Below are 21,823 nucleotides of genomic sequence, written 5' to 3' on the forward strand. Positions count from 1 at the left end.
TAATTTACTTTGTTACTGTACTTAAGTACAAACTTCATATATCTGTACTTTACTTTGTTTTCTAGCAACTTTTACTTTTACGCCACTATATTTCCTCTAACTATCTTTGTTACTCGTTACTACCAAATACAATCAGAGGAAGAAGAGTTGGTAATTTAAGACTTTTACTTAAGTAATATTATAAATAGTGACTTCAACTCCTACCAAAGTCATTTTCTGGTGAGATACTTACACTTTTACTCAATTATCACTTTAAGGTACTTTATACAAGACTGAGGATACATAACAACACTTGACAGAACTTACACTCAAGTGATTAGTTTTTGCAAATAAAAGGTGGTCGTTTTTGTCCGAAAACTAGTTAATATATTAAAATTCATTTTGTGAGCTGTTTTTGTAGGTTATTGCTGTGGGGGTCTGGTAACCCATGCCACCTTGTGGCACTACTAAACTAATTTCTATGACCTGGGGTTATGGTGAGGAGAAATATATCAACTGTTAGGTTTAAATTAGGGTCAGGTATTAAAGGTCCAGCCTCCACTTAAAAAACAAGTGCACTGGCTAGTTTGTGCTGTAGAAACAGGGTGGCACAAGATGGCCGCCTCTGTGAAGCAAGACCCTTACCTAAAGTATTAAAATACTTATTTTAAGGCCATGAAAAGCATTTGTTTACACTTCTACAAACATACTTTATTCAATTTCTGACAATAAACCGTCCTAAATGTTTCACACTGGGCGTTTTGAACTAGTTAGGGATAAACAAACTGTCCAAATGAAGGGAAGTCAACGTAGAGTCCTGACAAGAATAGGTGTACAAACGGTTGTGTGTGTTTATGTGTTCTGTGAGTATATGTACGTGCGCGCGCTCGTTCACGCGCACTGGGGATTCCCCCGCGTGACAAAAACAGCTTCGCCTTTCACATGTCAGCTCTTCCCCTTCTTATCGCCTTTCATTGCTCATTGCTCTTCTACTCCTCTGCTCCTCTGCTCTCCTCCGCCTGGAGCTCACGCTGTTACCGGATATCTACCGTTTCTCCTTTCTTCTACGCCTGTTTTTGTTTTTGTTGTTTTCAAACAACTCCGGGATGACCGTTGTACAACTTTTTTTTTTAAAAAAAGAGTGTGTAATTCAAACAGGGGAAAACATGGAGGTCTGTTTTTGAGTGTATTATCGGTGAGTGGAATGAAACGCAGCGGCTCTTCGCTCTGGTCTCACAAAGGAGCGGTGGTTTCCTCGGGTGTCTGTCAGCGGGCTAACACCGGAGTCCGGTCACATCACCGGGCACCGAGCGGCGACAATAACCGCCTGTAGCCGTTCCAAGTCCTCTGTGAAGGAGGGGGAAACCCAGCGAAGCCACCACCACCACCACCACCAATACCACCATGGCGGGCCACGGCTGTAGCAAAGATGACTTACAGGACTATGCGGTAGAGAACCGCACAGACTCAGGCATTGACTCGTACCGCTCCATTCTGAAGTCGGAGGAGCCCCGGGAGAGTGGCGACATCAGCGGGCCCAGGGAGAAGTTCTCCACGGTGGAGGAGCGGCTGGACTCAGCCTATGGCTCCTCGTCCATCACCGGGGAGAGTCTGTCGGAGCTGGTGGACAGCTGCACCATCTCCAGCGGTCAGGAGGAGCAGGAGACACCGAGCTGTGAACTGTCCGAGCAGGAGGAGAACCTGCTCACTACTATCACTGAGGAGGGGGACACGTACGTTTATGTTTGGTTACTGCATAGACATGAGATGAAAGTTAAAAACGACCAAAATAGTTTTGAATTGTCACGATATTATTGCAATAATCGTAGGGGTGCTAATCGCCAGAGACACCACGATACGGTATTATCTCGATATTTAAGTCATGATGCTATCACAGTATTGCGAAATCTAATGCCTATTTACGAAATTGGCACCATCTAGTGGACTGAAACGTCAATGAATGTTTTTATGCTAATCCATAAAAAGGTTTAACGTTTATTTGTAACATCATGCTAAAAGTTTAACCTTAAGATGGTCTAAATGTCAGAAAGTGAATATACTACTCATAAGTATGAGTGTATAATTGCTTTACTAAATACAAGTCATATTTAAGGCAAGGGTCTTGCTTCTCCGGAGGCAGCCATCTTGTGCCGTGAGGTTTTTACTATAGCCTCAGTGGACAAGTATAAGCTAGCTACACAAATGAGAAGTGGAGGCCACCATAATTCCCTGTAGGAGTCCTCTGTTAGCTGCAATCTGCAGTCTTACCATTAGATGTCACTATTGCTTAAACACTGGACCTTTAGTACATATATAATTTTTAGATTATCGAACATAATTAGAGTCATTTGTCTGTAGTCTACCTTCATTTGGTTTGTATCCACAACATTTAAGAAGATTTGTTTGTGTGTATAATCTGAATTCGTACGCCATTTCTTCGTACAGGGCGCGCCACGAAACCTCTAAAAACTTTACTGGCACTGGCTAAAACATTTTACAAAGTGTTGTATGATGGCAATCTCAATTTGCTCACATGAACTTTACAAGATTCTCTTTACACAATTATCACAATAATGGAAATACAGCTCTAAAAGCTATAAAATACCTTTTATATTGCGATGCACAATAACATGCACACGTTCGTCAAGTTTGCAGGGTCTTAGAGCTGAAAAGCACAACGGTGGGTGAAGCTCAAATGTGGTGCCTTGCATTTCAATAGTGACTATGGACACCAATAATCCACCTAATCTAAAAAAGACATTAAGATTATGATGAGTTGCTAGTGAACTATTCCATCCATAGTCCTATTTACATGTTGCAGACCCCGTCCATAGTCCTATTTACATGTTGCAGAGCATAGTCTGATTATGAATCATGACTGCATGTCCACTGCTGTAGAGACTCCTCCTACCAGAACATTGTAGTCTGATTAAGATGTATATGCAGGCATAAGTGTCGCTGAAATCAGAATACTCCACATCTTAATCTGATAATTGAGTAGGCATTTATTTAGGTTAAATGCAGTTTACATGGCAGTGTCTTATTTGGATTATTATCAAGTTTGATATTATAATATTGCTCCCTAATGAAAGCATATCTCTTTAAGTTTTGTTCTTTTCAATTTTTTTTTTTTAAAATGGCTCCAACTGATTCAGGAGCTAATAGATATTCAAAATCTCTACACCCTTCCTTCTAATTAAGTTCCTTAAGTCCAAGTTTCATTCTATTTCTTTATTTCAGAAACTGGAACCCGATGATATTTGACATTTCAATTTAGAAAAATGTTCCCATGATGAGTTGCTTGTCAAATTAGTTGTTGATTAGTTTTCTGTATTTTGCACTACTGCCATTTCAAGCAGTCTATGTGAACATAAAACCACCCATTATTACTACTGTAATAGAGTCAGTCAACACCACTTAATTGGGGCCACAGTATTTTCCCATGATTCTGGTTTTGAAGGGGATTTTATAAGTGAATGATACTGCACACTTTTCTTTTTGGTAATGAACTTTGTCCTTGTCATGAATGTGGATTAAATCCTGTGAGGCGTCTCTCAGCCAGAAAACAGAAGTGAAACAGAGAGGCCTGGACTTCCCCATGCAGCACAGACAAAGCACATGCTGTGAGACAGCAGTGTGGCGTGCTTTTGATCCAAGAAACTTGTTGATCAGGATCGCATGGCCTGGCTCTTCTTGTGTTGTTGGATCCCACAATTCATTAGCTGCTGTTTTTTCTTTCATTTTTTTGTTTTGTTTTTACTAAACCAGACATTCAAATGATCTTACTCGGTTATGAGCCAGTGGCTTTTTCTTTTCTTTTTTTTTGCTTCTTTTAAGTTCTCACTTTGAGTCAAGGAAACTGCAGCTTTCTGCACACAGTTCACACATGTCAACCTCCACACACACAAATACAGCTTTCAGTAGAATTTCTTGTGTGACACACTCATCTGCAGCATTGCCGTGTCATCACATTGTTCTAACTTCGAAAGCGAGCTTGTTCACGACTCCTGCAGACACCTGTGTGTAATCCGCCGGCTGATGTAGCCGCCACACCGACATGAATGTTTTGTGCCTGACCTCTTTTCGTTTCCTGCTCACCGATTGTTGGAGACACACGGTTTCATTCTCACACCCTAACTATAGATGCCCGAAACACACACCACACTGAGAGATTCATGCAAACATTTATTTTTCCCCTATGGGATTTTTTTTTTTTTTCTGACTTAGTCCTTATTCATTCAAGGCTTACTGAAACCAGGAAGTCCCTTTTACACTGAGGTGTTTGCTCATCGTTGACTACTCAATAGTCCACTCATCTGCAGGCTTTTAACTCAGAAAAGCAGACATTAGGCACCATACTCAGTGACCGGCGCGTCATGTGATGCTTTTTCCGTACATGTATACCTGATATTTACATAATTCTTGGATGGACTTATGTCAAAAGAGATATGTAAATGTGTTAAAGACCGATTGTGTTTCCATTAGAGACACATTTTTCCACTTTCATGGGCGTTTTTTATTTGAATGAAGGAACCTGCATGTTTTTGTCTCGACTCCCACGTTCAGTTAAGGGCTGCCTCCTTCATTATGCGTGTCCTCGATTCATCTGCTTGTCCAATTGTATTCTTTTATAAGTTAATGGATTAAGCAAATTATACGATTAATCACTGGTTTAAAATCCAGTTGTATTTAGTAGCACACAAAACACAGGCATTATATGAACAGTTCCTCCTTTTTAGAACATACTTTGTCGTACAGTTTCCATCACAGGTCAAACAAGGATCTAGTTTAGATTACAGTTTTCTAATCATTCATTTTAACCCCTTTTCTTCTCACTACAAAAATCACTTCTGTGTTATATCCACACTTGGAAAATGATTGCATGCTGACATTTAATCAGTCAGACATTTTTTGGCAATGATTAAGTGCTTTGTAGAATAGGATTTCCTCCTCAATAAGATAATCATATTGAATACATAACCACTGAGATAATTCAATCAAATCTCATTTTTGCGAGGCTATGTTTGGCCGAAGGAGACAGAAGAGGTTTCCTTGCATAAATGATATTTGTGTGTGTGTGAGACACTGAACAGGAAATCAGACATTTGTGTCTTGTTTTAAAGCTGGGAGTTTTCCTGTAACAAATGTATTCAAATGACATTTATTCTGAAGGAAGATATCTTTATTTTTGTTTTAAACGTATAAACTACACTTTGATTGTATGGTTAATCTATACAAACCACCATTCCATTTCCTACTTTTGGGCACAACTTCAACTTCCCACTCAGGTTTTGAGATGCGTGTGTTGTTTTATTTTGTCACTTGCTGCAAGTGTTTACAAAGTGGTGCCCACTGATGTGTGTTGAAACACTCACCTAGTTTAACCTCTTACTCTCCTACCCTTTCTATCGTGCGTTTGCCCTGATCAATATCCCGACCGTTGAATCTTGCCGTTCCAGCCCACTGATTGATACGTCATGTTTCAGTCTCTTGAGATGAATACTGAGGAAAATTGTGATGCAATGTTTTCTCTCTTGTTGACACGTAGGCTGTTTTTTTGTTTTTTTGTCTCCTCTATTCGGTTCCACTTGTTTTAAGTTGAAGCGACATTATGACTACATTAAGATTATCAGCCACGTTGTTCAAATCCAGTTTAAATCTGATTTATCAGACTTTCTAATAACTAATTGCACTTTTCCATTATACAGTTATAGCACCACTCAGCTATACGCGACTCTACTTGCTTTGGTATCAGTCACATAGTTTTCCTTTACTATAGTACCTCTTCAATGTAGGTGGGGTCGTCATTGCACAGCTGCACAAACCCACCGTGACAACAATTCATACGTGACACAGACACTCAAGCTAGTGACGAGCTAAGCACTTGTTTTCGGTGCACTGAATCTTTAGAATCAGTTAATAAATAAGATTAGTTCAGTACTTCCTAGAGATTAACACATGTTCTCATGAAGTCTTTTTAACTGATCTACAGTTCGTCATTGTTCGGTTTGATTCTTGTGTTGGACGTCGCGCTCATGACTTCCAGTGTCACATTGTAGTATTGGCTCAGCTCGCTTAGAACCTCACCAGCTACCAGCTAATATCCCAAAAGAAAATAGTAGAGCCGAGCAGAGTCATGCTAGAACTATATGGTGGAAAAGCGTCATACGTGTCTTGCATCCGAATGTCGCTGCCCTTTCAAACGGCAGTCATGCTCTATAGAGTGTGACTCGGCTCAAATGTTTCTGTCCTAACCCAACCCAAGCCTTGAACACACGTCCAAGCCTGTCCTGAAATCAGACTGTCACGCCGGTGGTTTGTTGTAGCCTTTATTTATGGTCAAGGCAAACGACGAAAATTGTCGTTACATCTTGATAATGGGCCTGGGTGGGGTATCCATCATCAACAACAACAGAAACTGTCATATTTGACTACTTGGTATTTACTGTAAGTGAAAGATAAAGTAAGATCAGAAACATGAGCGTTTGCAGTAAATTGGTGTGAGAGATGTAGCTTTAGATGACGACCCTCTCCCCCGCTGTTGTTTGAGTTTGCTGCGGTTGCAGGTTTGACGACGTTAACCCTCAGTACAATGCATGACCACATAGATTCAAGATTCTTAATTGTCATTTCACATGGTATTATATATAAAAATACACACGTTGTGCCTCACCCGCTTCTGACAGTGCAAAATACACGATGTGATAAATGGAAGAAGAAAAAAAGGAGGGCTAAGATCTAAAACACTTAAATATTCAAGAAAGTACAAGACTGTAACGGACAAACACACAGTGATAAATCACCAGATATTCAGTTTGCATATATGTTTTACTGCTTTAACGTTTAAATTGAATCTGCTTTCTGTTTTCACAAGCATATTGAGGATTTTATTTAACTGACTTATTTATTTGCCACTCCTGCAGATTCCTGCACTTAGCAATCATCCATGAAGACGATCTCATCACTCAGCACTTGATAGACCTTTTCCCAAAAGAAGTCTTGGACATCCAGAACAACTTATACCAGGTAAACGCACCGCACAAAACGTTTCTTGCGACACAGACATGCTCCTGCATCTGTTGGAATTTTTGGCGTCCAGAGTGACTTCCTCATTATCGGCACCTTGATCGTGGAAACTGGGTTTTTATTTATATCTCCTGGTCTTCTAGAGAAGTGTTGTTCCTCTTTTCTTGCAGCCCGTCACTATCGGTGGTTCCAGTGTTAAGCTCATGCGGGACACAGAATGGAAACTCCCCTCCTCTACCTCCTGTACACACAGCACCACAGGGAGCTGTGCAGTGCGGCCCTGTGTGGATGTGGGTGGAAGACTTATTTGACATGTCAGAGCTAGAATGCCGCTCATGTAGAAACCAAAGTGACAGAACTTATCATAAAGAGACGTGCGATTACTCAGCATCTCGGCAGTGAACGGTATCAGACGTCACACTTGCAGACGAGAAAAAATCTCGTTGTTCCTTTTTAGGCTTTTAGAAGAAGTGCCCTCAGACCACCGATGATGCTTCTCATAGTTTTGTTGTCTCGCACCAGTGCACGATGCATACACAGTTTACCAGCCAGTGCAAAGATCACTGTTTAGTGATCTTAGTGTTCTCCTCCGTTTTGGATTTGTTTGGAATTTTGATAAAACAACTGAACAGACTTGCACCAGGTCAGCTCTGTGAATTGTGGCCAAGTAAAGACATTTTCCCATCATTATTTCTATTGTTGTTTTGTTATAAGAACATTATTTTTTAATTAATTGTGTGGAAAAATTAAGGAAATAGATTCAACCACTAGAGTCATTTTTTTTGTAAGCAGAGCTTCGACTGATAACTGATTTTTATTGTTGCCTAATTTAACTGGTGTGTTTTATTTTAGTCATGTCTTTATTAACACATACAGTACAAACTATAAAAAGGGTGAATGTGAGGAACAGCCTTGAAAATTTTATACAACTATGCAGTGGCAATTTTTGGCATTTTAAGAACAACAAAGAAAAAGAAACAATGTCATCATAGGTTTTAAATTTAAATGACAAATAGCTCAAGTGCTTGGATACAAGGCTTCATTTTTTGGACTTTTTTTATGGTACATCCACGGTAGCGTATGCTAAACTGGGATTGGGAAATATAGAAACAATAGAGGAGCTACTGTATGTGTGGAGGTTGTATGAAAGTTTATAATGAAGGAAAGTGGGAAGTGTTGCAACAAATCTAAGAAATTCTCAGTTTTTAGAAGCCAAAAGTAGCAGCTCTGCATTGACAAACACATTTATATTTTCTTGTTTTTTTTCCCCTGAATCATCAGAGTCCCTTGCACCTGGCCACCTACCTGAACCTGATAGATGTGGTGAAGAGTCTGGTCTGGAAGGGAGCCAGTCTGGAGCTGCAGGACCGGGATGGGAACACGGCGCTCCATGTTGCCTGTCAGCATGGACAAAACGAGTGTGCCAACGAGATGACCTGGAATGTTTCTCCCAGCAAGCTGGCACCAGTCCTGGAAATCCAGAACTGGAGAGGTGACCACTATGACTTAACATCTCACACCAACCATTCATATATTATTGTTATTTTTCTCAGTTTTTGTCAGTAGATTCGGGAGAACTTGTCCAAATGTAACCCTTTAAGGTGAATAATTAACCAGGTTGCTATTGCTCAAACTATTAAAGGGAACAACATCTGAAGGGTGTTCCCTTTTTCTACTACTTTTGAAAAGAAGAAAAATATAGCTTGACGCAAAAATACAGTATGTTTATCTGTGTCAGACCTACGATTAGTCCCACGTTTCACGTGTCAAATTGAATGTGTACTTGCAGGTCTTGCCTGTCTTCACTTGGCTGCTCTGAACAGGCAACATCTGATTATGACGCTCCTGATGAAAAAGGGAGCTGACCTGAATATCCAGGTTAGTGTGTCAAATGACTCCTCATTATTTTTTTAATGACTTGGCTCTGCATCAGTGGGGGAATAAAAACTGAAACGTACAACTCACAGATGACGGAGTGGAAGTTTCCTGGCCTTTGTAATATCATTTAAAATAAAGACTGCATGTGTAGGTTTGAAATTATCCTTGATTTCAAGCAGTGAACCTCTTCTCTTTATGCTGCTGTGTTTACACTCACCCACCACTTTATAAAGTGCTTTATAATCTGCTTTAAGGGCGGGTCTTCTAGCACTAAGAAGGCATTTTTTCCTCCCAGAGAACTGCTGCTCACTGGATATTTTCTCTTTTACGCACCATTCTGTTTAAGACATAGAGAGTGTTGTGTGTGAAAATTCTAGTAGATCAGCAGTTTTTGGTATCAGCTCATCTGTCACCAACATACCAAGCCAATTTAAGTCCCTTAAATGCCCTTTCTTCTTCATTCTGATGCTTGGTTTGACCTTCCAGTAGGTCGTCTTGATCATATCTACATACCTTGGACAGGTAGTGGATGTGCACAGTCTTCAGTTATAAGATTTTAAGCAAGTGTTTTTTTAAACATCCACGTGGGTTTTTGTCAACTTTTTCATCGTTAACACAAAATTAAAAGCACAAGCAACTTTCCAACAAGGCCGTAAGACGGCGCACTGCATGTTTTTAAATGATTAAACCTGCATTTCATTCAAAATGGCCCCAATTGCCCAAGTGTTTGGTGAGTGTAAATGCAGCATACTGCATTACCTCCAGGAATCCAGTGTCTGTATTTATAATCACATCCCTTTCAAACTCTGTTTATTGCTCCTGGCCGTGCGCTGTGTACATGTCCATAAATCTGCTGCACCTGTGCAGTGCTGATGGTGATAGAAGCTGAGCTCAGGGCTTTTTGCAGGATTCATGGTGACATAATTAGATTTGAGATATGATTAGGCTGAGCTCTTGACTTTCTATTGAAGGAGGGGGAACATGTCAGTCGGCTCCAAAACTGCCCCAGACATTCCTGTCACTTTACCTCACCAGCCTCACTTTACCACTCTGCCTCACATCCGTCCCGGACAATTATTATTCATCATAATAATGCAACTTAAGTGGTTTGTTACATTCGTCCAGTCCAAGATTCCTGAATATGCTTTGTTGCAAGAAGAAAACGTATACATAATAAAATGACCTACTTATATTATATTCAGCTTTCATTAGAATTCAGTTTGAATAACATTTGAGTTCAGTGTGTTGAATTTGTGACTTCAACACATTGAATAGACATTTTTTTACACCAAATCAAACCTTTACTTGACACTGTCTTCTTGCCTCACTCGCAGGAGGGAACCAGCGGGAAAACGGCTCTCCACCTCGCCGTCGAGCTGCACGACATTGCGTCGGTGAAGCTGCTGCTCAGCAGGGGGGCCAACGTGGACGCCGCCATGTTCAACGGCTGCACGCCCCTGCATCTGGCAGTGGGAAGACAGGACGCCGCCATCGCTAACCTCCTCTGCCAGGCCGGTGCCGACACGATGCTGCGAAACATGGAGGACGAGACGGCACTGGATCTAGCTGACGGCAATGATGACGTAAGTTATCATTTCTGTTGGTTAGATACTCAGTATTACTTCTTAAACACAGTTTGTTTGTTTTTTATGATCAGTGTGTTTACACGCTTGTTTAGTCAAAGAGTTTAGTCATAATAATCATATACAGTACATGCAGGAGTAATCGGACACATAATCCAGCCAGTCTTAGTCGGACTAACATACTGGATAATGTGATTCATAGTCCGATTACTCCTGCATGTACTGTATATGCTTACTCAGACTGGAGTCAGATTTGGCATTCTGCACCAAAGTTTCCTCCCCGGACCCAGAAGTAGAAAGAGACGACGTATAAACTGCGGCACCAGTTTCTGTGACGTAAAGGTCAACAGGAAACTGATTCAATACACACTCGCTTATAGAGAGATACTGCGCCACCTACGGAGGCAAAGTCAGACATACACTGCCAATAAACTGATTTTCTCCTACTGGGACTCTGCAAGTGGTCTGATTGCCTGTCTTAGTCGGACTACGACCTTAGCTCGATAAAACTGTGCATGTAAACCTCAAACAGTTTTGCCATTAATCTATTGTGATTTCCTATGACTCAACAGTCTGACACTGCATTTAATTCACACACACATTCATTCATCTTCTACTGCTTTATCCTCCACATGAGGGTCGCTGGTGCCAATCCCAGATGACATTTTAAAAGGCAGGGTCACACCCTGAACAGGTCGCCAGTCCATCACAGGGACACATAGAGACATGTATTTGTAGTTCATTTTTTTTTATTAATTAATTAATTAATTGATTTATTTTTAAAAAGGGATGCCTTTTGTGTCTTTGTCTTTCAGATTCTGGCTCTGTTTCCTTTCGATGACATCCAGATCTCTGGGAGGTCAGTGGTTGGTGTGAAGTTCTGAGCTGAACAACAATCTTTAAAATGATCTAGAGCTTTACTGTGGCTGGAATTGATTTTTTTTTTTTTTTCTCGCTGAGGTCGTTATTAAATAGTGGCTCTATTCTTAGTACCCTCTGATTTGATCCTTATTTATCTATTGTGTAGACAAATTCGCACATCATTTAAATCTCCAAATCCCTCTGGCAAAGTGTGATTCTGCTTAATTGATCACTGATTTTTAAATCAGTCACTGGCTCGATTGTTTTGCTTTTTTTTTGCTCGCCTCTGTGGGAGTGGGGTTGTTCTCCTCACCTGACTGAGTGCCAAACTTTCTATCGTTCAGCATCAATAAAACAAAAAAATTCTACCTCTTCGTCATATGAATCTAGCTTAATTGCTAGAAAAGGAACATGCAAATCACTTTGTTTTAAAGTTTCTAAAACTTAATCTCTGCTATATAACTTCCTTTGTATTTCAGCGGAAGTGTGTTTTTCCTGTTTTTAAGTTTTAAAAAAATAAATAAAATGCGTTCTTTCATGCAGTCGAGGCCTGTAATCCAAAGAAGACTTAACCAATAACAACCCTGCTTTTTGATAGGAAACTGATAACCTATATAGAAATGTAATATAATACACAAAATGCAGCTTCATCTTTTTTGGATTATTTTGATAATTTTTTTTTTTTTTAGGTTTGCTGCTGCTTGTTTTGAAACAGGTTTTATCTATTTATCTCACTGTAGCCTTTACCTGCAAAAATCTGTTCCTTGGTGTATACAGTAATTACATTGGCCTGTCTAGTTAACATAAGCAGTTCCTTTATTTTTTAATAAAATGGAAAAAAAAACCTCAACTGCATATTGTGTGTTTTTCTTGGTAAATTGATAATGACCTTTATTGTGCCATAAAATAGAGATAACGATACAAATATATGATTGGATGAAACTAAAGTGAAATGGACTTTATTTGTAGATCTCTTTTTGTAATTTTCTGTGTTTTTATTAGTTTTTCCCATTATCATTATTTATGCTGTGATGAGCTCTTCCATGAAAACGGCACATCTCTTTTCTTTGTTTCCTGTCATCTGTGTGTGTGTGTTTTCAATCTTTTGTTTCCCTGTAATTGACTTCCTTCTTTTTTTAAAAAAAAAGCAAAAAGAAAAGCACATACAGAAAGAACATGTTTAAAAAAACAACAACAACAAAAAACGCTGTCGAAACAATTGACATGTAGTTATTAAGCTGACTGTTTTTCCCACTGCTAATCACGCGAGTGCTCAGTAGAGCAATATCTTGACAAGGGCACTTGCTTTTTTTATGGTGACAGCCTATAAACAGGCAAAACCTTGTGGTCACTGGCAAGTACAGAGAGTTATGAAACTACAACTACTTCCTCATTGAGCAAAATGGCCTGAGAAACATGTTTTTTTTTTATCTTATGTACATTATAGAACATATAGATTTGTCTATAAGCCAAAAAAGAGAAGTTGGAGGCAAAGTAAAGAAATGCCATGAATGTGTTTCTATATCAATAATAATAATAATATAATAATAGATTATTTATATATATATATATATATATATATATATATATATATATATATGTATATACATATATATATGTGTGTGTATGTATATCATTATATATAATATTTTGTATTTTCTCTTATTCTTTTTTTCTTGTCTTCCTCTTAATGTTGCCTTAAAATGTACAGAATGTTACAACACTGAACACATAAGGGAGTAAAACCAGTAGCTTTTGTGAACGTTGTAGTTACTCCTCCGCGCCGACGGGAGTCGCTACAACCGGGTGGAGCGGCGCTTTTGTCCGCCATCCTTCGGTGTGTGAGGAGGAGGCGGCCTCGCCTGCTCCAGTGACTACATCGGCGGAGAAGTTGATGACAGCGGAGCCGAAGGCGGTGGTTAATCAGGAAGAAGACGAGCCCGAATTGTTTAGACAAAACGTCGCCGACCTGCGGAGCCTGTTCATGCTCTGTTACAGCGGAGACGCTTGAGTGTGTCGGCGTGTTCCCTGCGCCAGGAGCCGGGGAGCCGGAGTGAAGGGGGAAAATGACATCTTTTTCATGGAGGTAACGTTGCGAGCTAACTGGACGTCATACCATGCTAATAATGATGACTTTTAGTCGTAGAGACGAACTAGTGAGTCACGAATCCTGTTCGTTCACCGTAACGATCTTAAATCCTGGTCAAAGTGACTGTCAGTGGGGGGTTGAGTCTGGCTGGCTCAAAGAAAAGGGTATGGTTCGTGTTCAGGAACAGCCTGGTGCTATTATTATTGTTATTACCACCTTATTTTCCATGTTGTTACTCATACCTCATACTTTGCTTGGTCTGTTCACGCAAAGGCTGTTAACTAAGGTGTCTGGCTATTAGCACTGCAACCGGTTACTAAATGAACTGTGAACTACTAATTCATTTAAAACCACACGTTTTTATTATTACAAGTTCTCAGATTGTTTTCTAAAACTTCCTGAATGTGAATATGTGTGATTTCTTTTATCTCATTCACCACAAACAGTGAATAACTTCGGGTTTGTGTACAAAACAAGACATTGTCATTTTGATGTTCATTTTACACAGACGTCTATTATTGTTTGGACTGAATAATTTATCATTCATCCAGAAAGAAATTGTTAGTTGCAGCCATTGTGGTTCATAATTGTTAATATATGAATTATGGTCATACAGTTTAATAGCACATGTGTTAAGCTGAGCGTAATATCTTGTCCTTAAATATGGTCTCCTATTTAACTACATCAAAAATCGGTGAAAACAAAATGTTACTGTAACACGAGTTTAAATCATGGAATGGCTCAATACCATTTTTTTTGTTGCCCAATACTAATATCACAACCAATATCAGTATATTGTTGCTTCGATTAAACAACGTAAGTGTTTATAATATAGTTGACATTTCAAAATGCTGAGCTCCCACTGTGTCACAAACGTAACTGCTCGCTTAAAAGAAGAAATAAACTCTGCAGTAATTTTTTCCATCCTTTATCCGAACAGCTGGCGTGATTAATGCTTTGTGGCTGACATGAAGGCTGCCGACGGCATATGAAGGGTTAAAGGATCATATTACATTTTGATATTGATCATCGTCAGTGTCATATATTGGCTTGTCTTTAATCAAAATCCATACACATAAGATTTTGATGAGGGCTGAGCCATGGGGTCTGATCCACATTTGTATTTAGTGTCCAAATCACTCCCTCCAACAATCAAGAAGAGTTTTTTATATATATATACATATATTTTAAATATATATATGTTGGGAAATTCTTTGTTGTTTATATCCACTCTAGATGATGTTACAGTATATTCACACACACTGGGTGAATACATTCACTCTGTCACTCTGGTACATTTTGGCACCCTCTCCTCTGTGGGCCTGTGGTGCAGCAGCCTGTGAGTCGGCTGCCCAGATAGAGCAGTGCATTCCTCCATGTAATGAGCTGCTTGTTCGGAGCCCAGGTCTCGCTGCAGTGGCCCACTGGCTGCCCAGGCCACGGCACGGTCCCACACAAAGGCACTCTGTCTGTGTAACGCAGGCCCCCTCAGGAGGAGGAGGAGGAGATGGAGATGGAAGCTCAGCCTCGATTTACACTCAGTGCCACGACAGCAGCATGGAGCGCACCCACTACAGGTGCGCGAGTGTCACCTAAGCTATTTGAAAGGGTGGGGATCATCCGACTCCCTTCTGGTCAGGTTTAACTGGTTGTGGGTGTTTTGCCAGATTCCATTTAGAGACCATTGTGGGAATGAAGTCCGGTTTTCATATCAGCTTCTGAGTATTCTTTGTGGCGTTTTTTTTTGTGGAAAAAATTACCACATTACTGAAGAGTAAGAATCATAAAACAAACATTGTAAATCATTTGCTGGCTGTTTTGTTTTTACATTTGGTAAATAATCACTACCTGAAGGTATCCTGTCAAAGTGCCAAAATGTGAAAATACAGTGATTCTGTACAATAAGGCTTCAGTGTGACTGTGTGGTCCAGTGAAATAGTCAATTTCGTTTAGGGTTAGTTTAATGATTAATGCAGGATTAACTCTTGCAGTGAACTTTGTGAACAGTTGAATTTGGCCTTAAGCCTTTGAATAATTCTTGCAAGGAAAGGAACATGGCTCTGTGGACCTTTGGTGTTTTAAGGGTACCGTGGACCCTTTAATACCTTTGGCAGCTATGATGGACAGAAGGTAGATTTGTACTGGGAAAATATGTATTATGGGTTGGTGGACATGTCTGTAAGAAGCTGTGCTATATTTGTTTAGATTAGTTATTTTACTGTTAAATCAATAGATCGTCATTCACAACTTGGAACATCAAGGAAATATTTCTATTTGTTGTTGATCCGAGAGAGGCTTGGATATAAAAGATGGATGGATGGATGGATGTATTAACTTGCCAATTGCATGCTTAAAGGAGACATATTATACCCTATTTCCCCAAGTTAAAATAGTTCCCTAATGAACATGTCAGTAACATTCGCGGTGAAATGCGCATGCTGCCGTCATAAGGCGCAGGGAATTCAACATGGAGTGTTTTATCGCCTATACTTACACTAAGGGGGACCACGAAAAAGTATTCTTATTCCACACTTTGGCGACTGGTAGGGCCTCCAGAGTCCCAAATATAAGTATTAAAATGATTAAAAAGTTAATTTTGCAGAATATGTCCCCTTTAATTGTCACTCAATTAAAAGCAAGATGAGCCTGCTCTAAATAGTGTAATAATAATAATAATAGTATAGTCTTTACATCATGACAGCATATAACAAATCCTGGGTGACATTCCTCCACGTATTGATCCACCCCTTCTCTCGAGCAGAAGCACCTTACAAGAGCCTAAAATAGTTAAATTGCCCCTTTAGAAAAACAAAAAAAAAATGTATGGCTATTATTTATTATTATTTAATTAATCTACTGATAATTACTTATGTATGTAAGAACATTTTTGCTGTCAGAAACTTGATTAAAATCGACTATTTTCTGTAACCGTCAATTAAATGGAACCTGGAAATGATGACGTTCTCAAATGTCTTGTTTTGTCCACAAACCAAAAAAGGATTCGGTTTTCATGATTTCTTTTGTTATTTGGAGCAAAGAAACCAGAAGAATTGTGAAATATTGACTGAGAAATACACTCATTAACCAAATAATCAAGATAGTTTCGACTAAAACAGTATTTAATGAAGTTAATACCTTAGTTTTATTTCAAAAATATTTGATAATAATAAATACACATCGGACAGACAGACCAGTAAATATTTATTTAAATTAAGCAATTTTGTTCATCATTTGTATTTAATAAACTGTATATTTTATCAGATGGAGAGGAAAAAGGAAGGAAACTGTTGAAAATGTCGGCCATCAGCTACACTGATTTCTAAAGTTGACCTCTATTTACTGTATAAAGACATTTCACACTGCACTTTGAAAGGTTATCAAGTCTAGAAATGTAATGTTTTGTGTAATATACTCTATTGTTCCCTCAGGGTTTCGCCTGCACTTGTGTTGCTTCTCTTCCCGTCCACTGTGGCTGCAGAGGAGTCCTTACTACAGCCAGGCTGGCACGACGTCTGGTTCTTCCGCTTCTTCATCAACGTACTGGGATACTCCACCATCATCATCCCAGGCTACCTCCTCATCAGCTACTTCAAGCGCACCAGTTACCTAGAAACAGGTTCGGGTTGATCTATTCAAACACTGGTATCTAATATTGACATAAATTAGAGTTAGTAACCAGTAAATATTTGTTGTGCTGCCCTCCCAATCCCATGTGTTCTGTACTTGCAGGGAGTGGAATTTGTTTCCCTGTTATAAGAACCTGCGTGTTTGGCAGCGATGTCAAAACGGGTCTGGACGACGTGTCGGTTGCATCCAGGAATGACGCCGATTCAGGCTCAACACTCAAACAGACCGTCAAATTAATCTTTTGTGCTGCGGGACTTCAGGTGAGGATCCATAAAAATCACACTGTCGCTGAGCACACACACACACACACACACACAAACACACAGCTGTGTCCCTAAAACAAAAAGCATACAAGTGTATGTTTGTTCCACTGATTCACAGTCTGTTTGTTTTAAAGAAGTGCCAAAGAGAACTTAAGACTGCGCTAATATGTGTGAAGTATGTCACTGGTGGTAACTTACCTGTTTCGTTAGTAAACAATGACTATGTTGTTTGTTCTCTGGATGTGTAAACAGGTGCATATTGGTTCAAATGAAAGGGTAAGGCTCCTCCCCTGCACTACTAATTTGCCTTATGTGGCATTTTGTTAGTTGTCGCCAGGGTGTAGGTGAATACGCATATTATTTTATTTTTTTTATCATATCGCCTTTTCGTCCACAAGAAAACGGCGTTTTAGGAGACCTGAAACGAGAAAACCGAAACGAGAAAACAGAAAATCTCTAAATGTTGCCCTTACATTTCCGTGTAGACGGTGAATACGCTACTTATTGCCACCTCTCTCTTGTGCTGGTCTTGTTTGACAGTATTACCAACTACTGTCAATGAAAAGTATCTAATTTGAAAGGACGCCAGATATTGCTGGAACACATCCTGTCTTAAGTGTTGAAGATTAACCGTGACACTGAATCGTGAAATAAAGGGGGAGAAAACAAAACCTATTTTTACTTACAGATTAGTGATTGTTACTGCACACGGTCAGCTGCACTGCACATTGACAGCTGGTTGTTGTCTGTGACTGTGTTTGTGCGGTCACAGGGTTTCTCCCTCTCTCTCTCTGTGTCTCCACCCACAGTAAATACAGTTAGATGAAACTCATTCGTGTGGCAGAATTGGCTTTTTCCTTTTCGGAAAGTAGTTAGGGGGTCATGACAAAAGTCGCTGGTCTCTTTTTTTGACAAAAATAACAAAAGAAAAAGAAAAGTCACCGGGGGTCTGTAAGATCGCTAAAGACACTAAGTTGTCAACACTGTTGTTTGGTCTGCTTTATGATAACTTTTATTTTCTTTCTTTATCTCCCTTACTTTACCCTGGCTTGGTTCATTATGTTTCTGCTATTATTTCTTTAATATATATCTTTAAGGTCTTAACGTTACAGCGCCACTTACAGTCGTTTCTTCGGCAAAGAAAAAGATCGTTTACGTTTCGAAGTGTCACTACAATGCAAGAAACTCACTTTGGGTTAGGGGTTTCGATGTTATTGTTCTGTCTCTGTTTAGACTTTGTTGACCAGAAACAATTAAGCGTTTATGTTTGCTGCGTCCTTCGGGTTAAAAACGGATTCTCCCCAAGCAACGCCGTCAGATCTGACTGATGGAGTGTTTGTATTTACACAGCAACAGTGCAGAGGCAGGTGGCGGCAAAAACAGTTAATCCTGTTTGAAAACTGCTGAAAGACCAGGTTTGTTGAGCAGTAGAATGACCCTCTGAATCCTTTCATGACCACAGATTAAACACAGAGAGAGTCATGTGGAGCTGATAGACTTAATCTGCCTTCTGTGAACTCATTTGACAATAGCTTGGATGTAATGTAAAAGTTTCAGCAACATCACTACCTCTATACCTAACTCCATGATCTTCTACCTGTGAAAACTCTGACTGTTATTCTTAGGTGTCATACCTGACATGGGGGGTCCTGCAGGAGAGGGTGATGACTCGTGCTTATGGTGCGACTCCAGAGGAGGAGGGGGAGAGGTTCAAGGACTCCCAGTTCTTGGTCTTCATGAACCGTATCCTGGCCCTGACCGTGTCGGGACTCTGGTGTCTCCTGTTCAAGCAGCCTCGCCACGGGTCGCCCATGTACAAGTATTCTTTTGCCTCGCTGTCAAACATCATGAGCAGCTGGTGCCAATACGAGGCCCTCAAGTTCATCAGCTTTCCCACCCAAGTCCTGGCCAAGGCCTCCAAAGTCATTCCCGTCATGCTCATGGGTAAGATTGTGTCCCGGAGGAGCTATGAATATTGGGAGTACTTAACTGCCATGCTGATTTCAGCGGGTGTCAGTATGTTCCTGCTGTCCAGCACGGCCAGCAAACACCCGTCCACTGTCACAACCTTCAGCGGGTTCATCATCCTCGTCGGCTATATCGTCTTTGACAGCTTCACCTCCAACTGGCAGGACAACTTGTTCAAGGCAAAGATGTCGTCAGTGCAGATGATGTTCGGAGTCAACCTGTTCTCCTGCCTCTTCACAGTCGGCTCGCTGCTGGAGCAGGGTGCCTTCTTCGAGTCGGTGTCCTTCATGACGCGCCACTCTGAGTTTGCGTTTCATGCCGTCTTGCTGTCCGTGTGCTCGGCGTGTGGCCAGCTCTTCATCTTCTACACCATTAACCAGTTTGGTGCCGCCGTCTTCACCATCATCATGACCCTGAGGCAGGCCATCGCCATTCTCCTCTCATGTTTCCTTTATGGTCACGCCGTCACGATGGTCGGTGGATTTGGCGTCGCCATAGTTTTCCTGGCACTTTTCCTACGGGTGTATGCACGTAGCCGCATGAAGTCCAGCCAACGCTCCGCGCTGCCGCTTCCACAGAAGGTGTAACAATCCAAAGTCGCACCAGACTGGGAACTGAGACCACGTTTTCTGTGGTGATTTTTGTGTATCTCTGGTCTGGGAATTTTTCTTTATTTGTTTCTTCTTCTTTTTTCTTTGTGGTAGCAATGGTACAGAAAGGGATTCTACACTTTTGACTCTTACACCAAGATGCCCCCCCCCAGGATGTGAGTCGAGTGCCTGTAAGATTGTTGAATACACAAGTTCCTTACTACCCATGTCACAGATTAATTGTTGAACCACAGAATGTTGCTCGTGCAGCCAATTGCTGCTATCCTGAAAAATTGGAAAAGGTCTATGAGCTGTAAAGTTTTAGGATTCATTTTTGTGAGGACACCTTTTAATTTACCTTTATCCAAAAGGTTTTAACACAAGACAAGACAATGCGTTTACATGCATGTTAATAGTCCGGTTTTAGTCAGACTAAGACAGTAATTTGGTTTTCTTAATGTCTTGTAAACACGTTAGTCTGACTAAAATTTAGCTATTTTTAGTCGGACTAACATACCTGGATAATGTGATTCATAGTCCGATTACTCCTGGAATTATATGCTTAGTCGGACTTGGTGTTCAGACCCGGAAGTAAATGGAGACGACGTGTGCCGTAAAGGTCAACAGGAAACATATCCAATCCACACTAGTTTATTGAAAGATACAGCGCCACCTACGGAGTCAGACGTATGCGGCCAGTAGATCAGATTACGGCCTTAGTTGGATTAAACGTAAACGTACTGACTAACGTTCTTTAAAGACACATAATCATCACAAGAACCAGAGGGGGGCCTTTATGTATTCATGTCAGTCTGAACACAAGTTAAAGGTCAATTTAATCAACAGTATGCGTAATAATAAAGGTCACACTACTTCACACTACACACATCATTGTGCCCCAGTGTTGCTGAAACAGATACTGCTGTCAGTATGTTTTGCTTGGATATATATATATATTTTTTTGTTTGATTTAATTTCATGTATCACAGTTGAGCTAAAAATAATAATGTACATATATTGCTTCTTTCCAACAAACCTCTCTGTTGTGTACTTTTGTAAAAAAGGACTGCCTCATGTGTGTGTCACTGTTACATGTGAAAGTTTGAAAGAAGACTGAATGGATGTTGATCGATGACGCTCGTCGCCATCACAAGAACATGCAGGTACTCTTAAGTCCTGGGGTTGGGGTTGCTGAGGAAAATGAACACAAGGGCAATGCGATGTGACAAGTACCTTGTTTTTTTGTATTATTCTATTCCCCCTGGTAACTGGATTATTAATAAAACATTAAATTAACTTAAAACTAGGTTTGATTTTCACTGAAAAGTGTCGTTACTATTTGTTTTTAATTTTTTTAACAGGTGATACAATTCCACAAAGTTTATAATTGTTCTCGTTGTATATTTTGTAGATTCAGTTATTCAGTGGAAGGTTGGGGGTGTGACACACAAATTTCGAGTAAATTAGATTCTTAGTAAATATAGACTGATGGCGTGGAATGTAAACATGACACAGTGTGTATACGTTACCCGACTGAGCTTAAGTAAATGTTCTGCACTCAAACACCTATGTCAGATTTTATGATATGACATGACGTGACTGTCATGTATCACCAGAGATTTAGGAAACATGTTGAAATACCTGGTGCTGCCAGTATATTCACAAAATACAATACAATACTTTGCGAACTGTGAAAATGTTTACATTTGTTGTTGATGTCTGTCGTGTGACACGTCGTCATTCATAGGGGACCAGAAAGGTAATTGGCCTCGTAACGGGAAGGTTGCTGGTGAATATTTGACACTGCACAAAAATAATCAAACATCAGTTTTGCTGCGAATCATTGACATATCCTGGGCTATAATAATGCAACACACACAAGAATCTACTTTACATGTAATGTAATGAAAAAAAAATCTAAAAACATGGTGGCATTTAAAAAATAAATTAGTATTTTTA

General features: G+C 40.0%; 2 protein-coding genes across 2 annotated transcripts; both read left to right on the forward strand.

Annotated features, from left to right (window-relative positions):
* The first annotated feature begins 898 nt into the window (after window positions 1-898).
* On the forward strand, window positions 899-11,995 carry nfkbie (nuclear factor of kappa light polypeptide gene enhancer in B-cells inhibitor, epsilon). Its single transcript, XM_044022367.1, has 6 exons — window positions 899-1,712; window positions 6,903-7,005; window positions 8,287-8,497; window positions 8,795-8,883; window positions 10,218-10,466; window positions 11,282-11,995. The coding sequence occupies exons 1-6, from the start codon at window positions 1,384-1,386 to the stop codon at window positions 11,348-11,350; spliced, it is 1,050 nt and encodes a 349-aa protein (XP_043878302.1). The 5' UTR covers window positions 899-1,383; the 3' UTR covers window positions 11,351-11,995.
* A 1,161-nt stretch (window positions 11,996-13,156) lies between these two features.
* Window positions 13,157-21,170, forward strand: slc35b2 (solute carrier family 35 member B2). The gene is made up of 4 exons (XM_044022366.1): window positions 13,157-13,413; window positions 16,845-17,032; window positions 17,146-17,303; window positions 18,932-21,170. The coding sequence occupies exons 1-4, from the start codon at window positions 13,394-13,396 to the stop codon at window positions 19,859-19,861; spliced, it is 1,296 nt and encodes a 431-aa protein (XP_043878301.1). The 5' UTR covers window positions 13,157-13,393; the 3' UTR covers window positions 19,862-21,170.
* Window positions 21,171-21,823: the final 653 nt, after the last annotated feature.

The sequence above is a fragment of the Solea senegalensis genome, linkage group LG3 (genome assembly GCF_019176455.1).
Source record: "Solea senegalensis isolate Sse05_10M linkage group LG3, IFAPA_SoseM_1, whole genome shotgun sequence".
Lineage (NCBI taxonomy): Eukaryota > Metazoa > Chordata > Actinopteri > Pleuronectiformes > Soleidae > Solea > Solea senegalensis.